The following is an 11,662-nucleotide window of genomic DNA, read 5'->3' on the forward strand; positions in this document are numbered from 1 at the left end:
TAAACTTCTCAGTCTCTGGGCCCTTGAGACCAGCCCTGTGGTGTTGTTGATCCTTTGTGTTTTCTGAAAACTGTTTTGAGTTTCAACATGTCGGTCCTTAGACTAAGAATTGTGCACATAAAGGAATTATTTTGACCTCCTTATTAAGAGCCCAGTTCTCCCCTCCTATATATTCACACTGCTCACCTTGAGCCCTTGTGCAGCAGAAGGCAAGTTTTGTCCTTTGGTTTCCTTTTTTTTGAGAGGTGTTGCTGTGTCCAGCCTTAGTGGAGCAATAAATGTTGCCAGTTCAGATGAAAATGTGCAGGTGAAATTTTGTGCCTGTTTTTAGAGGAATATGTAACAAAAGAAATGAGACTTTAGTAGTTCTGAAAATGTAGAGAAAGATTCGAATCAAGTTTGTGTCCTTCAGAAGTAGATTCTAATAACAGTCAGCTTTGGTTTTGTTAGTTGAGCAAGTTAATGTTAATGTCAGTGGTACAATGCTGGAAATGTAAACTTCTTAATGGCATAATAATTCTTTTATCATGTTAATGTCTCACTGGAACAGTTCTGTGCAACTATACTTTTTTTGAACAGTGACTTGGTTTTTAAATAAATTTAATAATGGTAGTATTAACTCTAAAAATGTGTTGGTTTTTTTTGTATCTTTCTAGTTATCTGTTCAGTAATAGCAAAATATTTGTTTTTAGGTAACTTAGAAGACAAATGCCTAATTTCATTTCTCTTACTGGAAAAAAAATCACTTCAAAGCTGATTTGCAGCGACCAAGGATAGTCACTGAAGACATACAGCTTTTTTTTGAGCATTGAATGTTCTCACAATGAAGATTTCTCTTCTGCAGCAGATGTATAAGGATGTACTGGTAGGCATTCCACTAGCAAAGGAAAGCCATCATTATAGCTCTTTACTTGATCTGTGTGTTGAGCTGTCACCAGCAGGAGATGAAGTATGTCCTCCAATGCATCTGCCATCTACTAGTGATGTTCTTAGGAGCCACCAGGAAACTGACATGTCAGAAGTGGCTGTCCCTACAGCAGATGATATATCACATAGCTTTGCAAACATGAACCCCTCATTCTGTCCACGAGAAGTGATGCTGCTTCAATTAACCTTGATCAAGATGATGGTTGATAAAGCAGATTCCCAGGAAATTGAATTCAGTATGAGGCAGAAGTACTGTGAAATCTTTATCCTCCTTCTGAATGAGGGAAAAATCAACTCAAAATTGGTAAGTTTCTATAAACTTTGGAAAGACATTTGTGAAAGGAGGAACAAAATAAAGGATCATGTCTTAGATACTTTTTCTTTCTATACACCTGCAGATTTGCCTGCTCTGTAGCTGTGATCAGCTGTTATCTCATATGGCTTCGAAAAGTTTAGCATCTCTTGTGTATTTCCAGCTGAAGGAAGAGGTGAGTATAGCATCACTGTTCACAGCTAAAAAAATGAGTTAGTGAATTACAGATAATTTCTGCTGCTTGCATGTGTGACTTCATGTTTATAAGTAGAGGCCTATATACTTAAAGGCACTGGACAAATATATTGTTCCTACTTGTGTTTAGTCTATACCTACACTTGAATCTTCTGGATGTGCAATTATAAATCATTATATTATTATTTAATTTGCAGACCAATTGTAAAGAACATGTGATTGTTGTTTTAACTCATTTTCTTAGAACACCTTAAATGTCACCTGGCTCGACTTTAGTTTGAAGACTCTTTCAGAATTCCCTGTAAAAGCCTGGGTAGCAGGATGTCTGTGGACTCTTACAACTATTATCAAGGACATACTGAAAGACCAAGTTTTACCCAAAGCAGGTACTGTAGAAATGTTGTGGTGGTATCGATATACGAGTACCCACTAGGGGGAGGAATGTTACTTGTAATCTCATCTAGAATGACTTGTCTGAGGAACACCTATTTTTTTTTTCCTTATAACGAGGTTGACAAAGTACTGTTAAAAATGTTGTGGTTTAAACGTGCTTTAAAACTGAGAACAGTCACAATCACCTGCTTTCTGCTTCTTTGATGATTTAGGTGACTGTTACACATCAGCCCTGTAACCTTTTCTTGTTGCTGTAGGTATTTTGCAGAAGTTGTTGGCTCCTCTTGATGCTGTCCTTGAAGGATTTTTTAATTCCATTCTGTTCCATCGTTTTGACAGTCACCACTATACTTCACCTTATTCTGAAGCTGCAAACAATTTGATCAGTTTTGTAGATCTGCTTGAAGAACTTTTGGCTTCCAGAATTGAATTAGAAATACCTCTTAGATGCCAGAGAGTATTGTTTTTGAAAATTTCTTATGTTCTGAACCTCATTAGCTCATCAGTTCACTATTTAATCAAGAAGAAGTTCATTATGCTCCTTAAAAAATGTGTCCTTTACAAGTCTAGAGAAGATGCTAAAAGTGGATCACTGCTCTCGCAAAACCCACCTTTACATGAAGATATGCTGGAGCTGAGTAATGCTGTTCTGGAAGTGATGAATTTGACTTGGCTCAATCAGATCCCACTGGGTGGAAGGACCAGCTGCTTCGGGGGCGGGGATGCTTCTCCTGGAGGTGATGCTCAGGGTGGGTCCGACCAAACTGTTCTCAGAGCCTTAAGTCTGGTTGTGCTTAAAGCACTGGAATTCAAGTTTCAGAACTCTGCTGCAGAAGCTGAAATCAAAGGTAATAGTTTTTGTTTTCTTTTGTTCATTAGAGAATTGCAGGATCACAGAATGGTCAGGGTTGGAAGGGACCACAGGAGATTGAGTCCAACCCCCCTGCCAGAGCAGGATCACCTGGGGCAGGTCACACAGAAACGCATCCAGATGGGTCTTGAAAGTCTCCAGAGAAGGAGACTCCACAACCTCTCTGGGCAGCCTGTCCCAGTGCTGCATCACCCTCACAGTGAAGAAGTTTTTCCTCATGTTGATGTAGAACTTACTGTGTTCTAGTTTGTATCCATTGCCCCTTGTCCTGTCACAGGGCACAACTGAAAAGAGATTGGCCCCTCTTTCTTGATGCTCTTCAGCTGTTTATGGACATTAATAAGATCCCCTCTCAGTCTTCTCTAAATTAAACAGCCCCAGGTCTCTCAGCCTTTCCTCATCAGAGGAGGAGGTGTTCCAGTCCCTTCATCATCCTAGTAGCCTCTGTTGGACTTTCTCAAGTAAGTTCCTGTCCCTCTTGAACTGGGGAGTCCAGAACTGGACACAATAAAGCAGCAAGACTGGATACATTAAGCAGCGAGAGTTTAAAATCTTTCTGATTTTGTAGTCACAGCTCATTAAGTTTGCAAATAGAATTCAGCTGAGTCAGTGGTGGCAGGAGGGAGGAAAGAGAAGACCCACCCAAGAAACCTGCTATCACTGTGTCCTATCTAATTAGCTATCTGCTTGAATTTTATCCTCTCCTTAGCCCAGCAATGTAGGGGGCTTGAAACAGCTGCATTTGGTATTGAAAACTTTTCCTATGAAGAGCATGTGTTAATAGTAGAAATAGTTGAGCCTACTTGGGTTTTCTCCAGTTGGAAAAGCAAGCCCATAGCACAAGCATCCACTCTGTTCAGGGTGTGTAACTAAAAGGAGCTGCAGGTAGCACTTCTGTTTTCTGATGTGGAGGTAGACCTTTAGTGCCTTCAAACAAGGTAAGTACATAGACATTATTGTCAGATAAATAATGTCATAGGGCAAAACCAGCAGTAGAAGAAATGGCAAAAATAATGAAATTGTAAAGTTAGAGACAGGAAAATTGTGGGAGTTTGCAGAGTATAGTTGTTGTATTCTTCATCTTAGCTTAACAAGTCTAGTCCTTTGAATTAGGAGGTGTTGGGCATACTTCTCACTCCTGCTCACTTGAATGTGTTTGCTCTGTTGAACAGATGAATCATACAAGTAAAAGAGCAGACCCGGCTCTTGCGCTAGGGCAGTGCCACAGGGCAGGCAGTGGGATGACAAGGGAATGCTGTGGAACTTGCATGCCTGATGGGGGAGGATGCATTGCCATATCATGCTGGTAGCCAGTTAGTAGTTTCTCCTATACTATAGTGAGGAGGTGGCATGAGGCATTTTGCCTGAGAGCTGTTCCTGGAATGCCATCTTCCCACTTTTTAACTTCTGAGAGCCACATGATGCACATCATCTGTGATTCTGTGGTTCTTGAAGTTCAGTAAGGCCCCAAGTGGGACAATCCCAAGCACAAAGAGAAGCTGGGCAGCAAATAGCTTGAGAACAGCCTTGAGGAGAAGGACTTAGGGGTGTTGGTTGATGAGAAGCTCACCATGACCTGACAATGTGTCCTTGCAATTCAGAAAGCCAAGGATGTCCTGGGCTGCATCAAAAGCAGCATTACCAGCAGGTCAAGGGAGCAGTCTCTTCCCCCTCTGCTCTGCTCTTGTGAGGTCCCCCTGCAGTGCTGTGTCTAGGTCTGGAGTCCCCAGCACAAGGACACTTGCTCTTGAAGCAAGTCCAGAGGACACCACAAAGATAATGAGAGGGCTGGAGCAGCTCTCCTATGAAGATGGGCTGAGAGAGTTGGGGCTGTTCAGCCTGTAAGGGAGAAGGCTCTGGAGAGACCTGAGAGTACCTGAAGGTGGCCTGCAGGAAAACTGGAGAGGGACTTTCTACCAGAGTGTGTAGTGATAGGATGAGGGGTAATGGTTTCAAACTGAAAGAGGGGAGATTTAGATTGGATATTAGGAAGAAATTATTCATTATGAGGGTGGTGGGACACTGGCCCAGGTTGCCCAGAGAAGCTGTGGCTGCCCCATCCCTGGAAGTGTTCAAGGCCAGGTTGGATGGGGCTCGGAGCAACTTGATCTAGTGGGAGTTGTCACTGTCCATTCAGTGTGGGGTATGTGATCTTTAAAGTACCTTCCAACCCAAACCAGTCTTTAAGACAGAATCTGACACTTTGTGATGCCAGTTGCATTAGAGTTTTTTAAGTATTGTAGAGAATAGTTTTCTTCTGATGAACCTTCTGAAAAATGTATAGAGACTGGGATTGTCTAAGAACAAGTGAACAGAAAACATGCAGGTTAAATCTATTTTAGAAGTTACTATGAAAATGCTTTCTTGAAGAAAAACAATCCCCTTTCTTTTCTAGAATCATGACAAAAATGACTTCTTTAATGAGATTCAACTACCCCAACTGTCAAGAGGAAGTTTAAGTTGAAAGCAATTATGCTTTTATTTTAGTGACATTAAGTGGTTAAAACAAGCACCAAAGTGCTTTAATATGCTAACTTCCCTTCCAGGAAACTATTTGATCTTATATTTTTTTATTAACATGAAATACAGTGGCTTAAATTAATTTAACTTTTGAGAGCCATTTCCAAATAGCTTTGATTTCTAGGAAGGAATTTCAGTCTGAATAGTAACTATTAATAACAAAGACAATTCGCTGTTCCTCTTATTTGCAAAGAGGAAAAGCCAATTTTATAGTCAAATATTAAAGAAAACCACATAAAGAGGGTTTAGTAAGTAAAATGGATCCCCCTGTTGCAGGAAATTTTTCAAAAGCAATGATCACTGTTTATATAAAGGATTCAACTGTGCTTCTCAAGTCATAGTGTACTTCCAGGAGCATTAGAGTTCTTACTGAAGGAGTACCTCTGGGGTAAAGAGATGTCACTACATCTCTCTTGCTTCCTGAACATGGGATGTATGCAGCATTACATGAAAAACTGGTACCAATGCCACACTACATAGTATATACTACTTGCACATAGCATGTAGTATATTATGTCATTAGTATTTAAGAACCTTTTTTTTTTCTTTTTTTACTGCACAAAAATGGCATTATTTTGGAGGTGTTTTTCCCATCCAGGAAAATGGATCCCATGCAGTGTTTGTAATATTTGCAGGAAAAACACTGCTTATGTTAATCCTTTCAGCAAGGTTTTGAGGCCAGCTCATGAAGGTACCTTTATTCCAAGTCTCTGTGTACTTGAAAACATCATCCACGAAGAATTTATTTAATAAAGAAAATAGGTATACTGGAAGCTTCTTACTTTGTGTTATTGTAGAAATGACAAATTATTTCAGTCAACTTGAGATCACTGCAGTTAATTTCTACAGTGAATCACACTGGTGGGGTGTTTAGCTTCTATCCCATCAAAACATTGCAATTCCATTATTATTTCATATGGGAAGACCTTGATTTGATGCCATTGGCTTGACGACAATTCACCTTTCTTTGGTTTTTGTTGTACCAATGAAGCTACTTAATTGGGGAGCAAAAGGGAAGTATAAATCCGTGCTGTGTAGGTATAGGCACATTTTTGTAAGGTTCCTGATACATGCAAATTTTGGTGGTGTAATATGGTTCATTAGTCTGCAAATTGAGGTGTGAGGGCATTTGTCTTGGTGTACCCAAAATTTCTAGGTCGCTTGTGATTATTCTTCCTTGAGCTCCAAGAAAATAAAGAATGCTGTTAGGTGACTGGATTATCCTTAGATTTTACCTGTCTGGCAGGGGAAGTCCTCTGTCTAATGAGGAAATTAGTTTTCTGCAGGTTACTTAACATTGACATGTTTAGAGTTCAATATTATAGGCATTGACATTGAATTTAAGGTTAGGTAAGTGCTTATGGGTTTCTGCAAAATATTTCTTGATTTCTTTGGTACCAAAAATCAGTGGAGAAAAGTAATTATACCTCCATTCGTAAACTGCTATGCACTGTTAATTTAAAAAACAATTACAAAAAAATGTATAACAAAGTTCATGGTCACCTGTGTTTGTTTTTATTTTCAGGAGACTTTCAGAGTTCCATGTCCCATCTGTTGGTGTTCTGGAGAAGTCATCTGAAGTCTTTCCCACAGTCTCACCCTGTTGTACATCACTGTGAATGGCTCTCCTTGGTTTTCATAGAGCAAGATGATGATATGTGGGAAGCAGCTAAAGCTTTGCTACTCATTTATTTAAATATTAACAGGTTAGTGTGCATTTCATTTGACAGAACAATGAAGAAATGTAATTTAATGAGGTTATTGTGATTTACATAAAATTTCTATTGCTGAGTTTGGTATAAAGAAAAAATATATTTAATAATTAAAAAAAACCAAAACCTCAGGACATTGTAATAATGTGTGATTTAAGAGCAGTTAACTTTGCTAATAATTTGATCAAGTGTTTTGTGGATTGAAATGAGGGAGTTGTGCAACAGTTTCATATTGAATACTTTATCCTGTGATTCAGAAGAATAGACTTCACAGTCTAAAATAGTGGTTAGACACAGATAAAAGGCAAAACTGTTTTCTTTCATCACTGAGAGTTTGACAAGAATGGGATATTATAATTAAGTTTCAAGAATTCAGAGACTTCTGACAAAATAGCCCCATAAGGATTGGATCCATGTTAATGTGAGCTAGGTGGTAAAACCTGTCGTTGCTGAAGTGTGTTCTTTAATAACCTGTCCTGGACATTCAGTGCTTCATTGTGAATACAAGATTCCTAAGTTATAAAAAGTCTCACAAGCTTCCAATGTGAAGGCATCACAAGTAGTTCCTTAGATACACACAATTCTTCTTGGACACCGAAATAAAAGTTGGCTGCTCTTTTCCAATGTGCTTAGCATTCTGGAAGTTCATCTGTGTTCAGGTTTGCAAAAATATTAAAAACCAGTTCATGTATTGTCAGCAATTTTGTTTGTTCCAGAATGTTTTCTGAGGAGGAGTTCTGTTCAAGGAGGCCTGGTTTAAGTGCTTTGGCTTCTGAAACTAACTGATCTCCTGGCCCCACATCCCTTTATTCTTTCTCATTCTAATATAAAAACTTTTAGTTTTTACTTTTTAAAGTAAGAGCAAGAATACAATTTTCTGGACTGGTTTTTAAAAACCCTTTAAACTTCCACTGAACTTAATCCATTTCATGACTTATTTTTCAGGTTACAGCACGATGTTGCTGGTAACTTAAGACAAACAGAAGAAACCTGGAGCTTCCTTACACATGAAGGTGGATATAATCCTCACTGTATCTTTTTGTTTTTTCTAGAAAAAATTGCATTTGATTCCACAGTACTTCTAGATTTTTTAATTTCCTCAGAAACTTGCTTTCTGGAGTACTTGGTGAGGTACTTAAAGCTTCTTAGAAAAGACTGGCAGCAGTTTGTAAATGTCTGTGACCGTTTTGATACCAAGCATGGCACATCTCAATCAATTCTTTCTGTCAAGCCAAGATATCAAGAAAAACAAAGCTGTGTGACTGGTGAGAGTTTGCAGAATGCATGTGAACAAGAACCACAGACTCTGGAATCTTTGGCTCCTTCTCAGAATTGCTTAGTGTTTAGAATAGAACAAGGTGATAATGAAGTTGCAGAGTCTAACCAGTCTAACTCATTGATATGCACTGATAATACTTCTCTGCCGGGATCTCTTCAAAGCCTTGTTAATTATGACTGCTCAGAAGACTCTGAATTCGAATCAGATGGAGAGAAGTGCTTGGTAAACACAAAACAGGTGCCTTTAAATAATCAGGGTGAAGCAAGGAGGAGGGAAGCTGGTTGCAGCTACACAGACAATAAAAGGAATACAATCAAGTCTGAGCTGTTGCCTCTGAAGCAAAAGACATCTCATACTTCATCCTGTTTGACTTGTGTGGTGTCTTCAGATAACATGACTCCCCTAAGAATAATGCTTTACAAATCAACAAAATGTTTGGAAGAACTGCAAGAAGCTATTTCTAGATTGCAGAGAAGAAATCTTTTCCCATATAATCCATCTGCATTGTTGAAACTACTGAACCATATTGAGAAGATCAGTAAGAACCTGAATCCCCAATGATGCAAAGAAGTGTTCTAGTGATTTTTATTTTTTTTTTTAAACTAGTACCCTGGAGAACTTTTCTCTGAGATTAATGACTTCCAAAGCTTGTGCCTCTTGCATCTGTCAGTGTATTTAAGCTGAAACAGGATGAATATGTTTTTGGTTGACACCTTAAAAATCTGCAGTTGTATTCATTGTACGACCTTAGGGTCCTGGGTTTACTCATGGTATGTATGTCATTGCATTTATCTAAGGATTAATTGTTAGGTAATCAAAATTTGATAATAAATGACTAATGTGAAAGCTTATGAACAATCTGTGATACTTAAAGTATTGTCAGTTATACTTAATGTAATTACCAGATCGGCAGAGATTTATGGACTACAATGCAGTTAATGCAACACTTGTTTGCTTAGAGATTGAGCTAAAGAAAGTATTTTAGTTTGGGACAGTTTCGGTGATGCTCTAAGTGGACATTCAGATGTGCTCTACCACAGTCACAATAATCCAGGCTCTGCTTTTCTTGGCTGAAGTGCTTCACTGATGTCTAGGCTGTGCTTTTTTTAGCTTTTACTGTTTACCTCATTTAATCAGCAGTGTTACAATTTCATTAGAAATTGAGCTTAGTTTTTCTTAATATTTTAGGGTTTATTCCTTTAATTAAAAGGAAAGGTAGATGTGGGACTAATGCATCTATTGCCTAACTATAGAATATTTTAGTAGAGCATTATATCTAAAACCAGGCTTATGTAATGGAAAAGTGGAATTCCAAAGGAATTCCTTGCATCCCATACATATTTTATGTAAGTATATGTCACAGTTTGACTCAGGTCCGACAACAATGCTCTCGATCCCCCCTCCCCCCAACCCAGGTAGGGAACGAGAGAGAGAAAAAGAGAGAGACTTGGCTGGATTGAAAACTAAACTACACAGCTTTAATTAAAACACTAATGAATGATACAAGAAAATATATACAATTATGTACAAATATATTCAGGAATGGGCAAAAGCCTCTCGCCTCCCCCCACCCCAGCAACTCCCACAGCACTTCCCTGAACTGGGAAGAGTCCCGAGGAATCCTGGAGCTGCTGCTGGAAAAGAGCAGAGAGTTATGGGGGTCAGGAGAGATCAAGCCTGAGGATCGACGGTGATGGATGAACAGAGTCCTCCCTGGACACCGGCCATGGACGGAAGAGAGAGGGAGAAGAAGAAAGAAGGAAGGAAGTTGTCTTCTGTGTTCTCTGACCTTCCTTTGAGCTTACGTAGATATATGGAATGGAATATCTTTGGCCAATTTTGCTGTCTGTCTAACTCAGCCTCCTACGGGGGGGTCACAGATCTCCCCATAGTGTCTGATCTGGCAGAGTGAAGGTGCGACCTTGAAGCCTCAGTAGTTAGAAAAACATTCCACTGTCTTATCAGCCTAGCAGAACACACTGTTGCTAGTTAAAAGAAAGCTTATTGAAGGAAAAAAAAATCAGTAAAAAGAAAAATTGGCTTTATCCTGGCTCAAACCAGGACAGTATAGAATATGTACTTAATCAATATGCTAAGTCAGAAACAAGATAACTAGAAATTGCCTGCAGTGCAATAAGTTGGATACTGAGTTTAAAGTCTTATACTTAGATCTTCTATTAGATCTAATTTGAATAACCTGAAGAGTGTCTAAGACTTTTCCTGGGGAGAGTTACTTCAGGAAGACGATCCAAACCAAGGTGTGCACTTCGGAAGCCCAGTGTTGGTGCATTTAATGTGCAGCTTGTAATGGCCTTACAGGGGTTAGGCAGTGGGAAAGTACTGATGAGAGGGACTGCTGTAAACATCTCAGACCTCATCAGGCCTGTTAAGAAGCAGCTTTCCTTTTAAATCATCTCTGGAATGTATGTGCTCAATACTGATTGAGAACCAAGTAAGAGCTGCCTTTGTTTTAAACGGCTATTTAGTTTTATGTTAAAATAGGCACTGAGTTAAGACAGTCTCTAGACTCTGACCCTCAGATCTCTGTGACCATCTTCTAGATTAGTCTTGAGCTCTGAAGAGGTAGATCAACACTATTGGGAGGGGAATACAATGAAGTCAAGTTTATGGGATAATTGATCTGGAAATGACAGTGCTCTTCAGCAACACTAAGTGGTATGAACTCTCAGACAGGAAGGTTTGAACCTCAGTCTTGCACTTGCAGGGTGACAGTTGTAATCACTTGGCAGTGATATAGGAAGGAGTGATCCCCTTCAGTGGTGTCCTGTGCATTTGTTGTGCTTTGGTTGCTTCCTGAGAACTTCTGTGCATAAGAGTGGGTGAGAATATCGACAAATCAAAACTTGCCGGTTCATGCTTATAGTTACTTTAGTTAAAAACTTCTGAGCTATGCTGGGCAGAAGAATGCTTGGTCTCTCTTTATGGTGTGAACTTGGTTAAGCTCTAGATGCTCAGCAGCTAATTTTTGTTAGGACTAAAATGCCCCTGGACACATTCAAAGATGCAACTGGAGACAAGTTGAGAACTTTTCAGTTCAAACCAGGGAAGTGCCTTTGGTGAGGCAGTTGAGCAAAAGTTTCTCAAGATCACGATTTTAAACATGGGTAGGTACTTGTATTCCTGTGAAATCCTTTCCACTAGTCACTTCTGATCTAACCTTTGCTGACTAGTTTATATTAATTGAGTAACAGGATTGTTGTCACTGAAAATGTTATTGCTCAGCATTTCTTGGTCTATATTTTGCAAGCTGGAAGTGTCTAAATTAGAGTACTATTTTTCAGACTCTGATAAGATAAGCGAGGTGGGAAAGGTAGAATGGGGACAAAATTTTGGTTTTGTTAAGTGTTAGTCATCTTGTTTTTTCAGTGATTGCTGCAACTATAATCTTTCTTGAACCAAATGTTTAGATATCTCAGAACAATGTGTAGAAT

At 39.1% G+C, this 11,662-nt stretch overlaps 1 protein-coding gene across 1 annotated transcript; it reads left to right on the forward strand.

Moving 5' to 3' along the window:
- Window positions 1–823: 823 nt before the first annotated feature.
- On the forward strand, window positions 824–8,771 carry LINS (lines homolog (Drosophila)). Its single transcript, XM_009995308.1, has 6 exons — window positions 824–1,231; window positions 1,326–1,415; window positions 1,680–1,821; window positions 2,086–2,676; window positions 6,745–6,925; window positions 7,877–8,771. Exons 1-6 carry the CDS (start codon window positions 824–826, stop codon window positions 8,769–8,771), a joined length of 2,307 nt encoding a protein of 768 aa, XP_009993610.1.
- Window positions 8,772–11,662: the final 2,891 nt, after the last annotated feature.

Source organism: Chaetura pelagica, unplaced genomic scaffold, assembly GCF_000747805.2.
Source record: "Chaetura pelagica isolate M959 unplaced genomic scaffold, ChaPel_1.0 scaffold453, whole genome shotgun sequence".
In the NCBI taxonomy this organism is placed as follows: Eukaryota; Metazoa; Chordata; class Aves; order Apodiformes; family Apodidae; genus Chaetura; species Chaetura pelagica.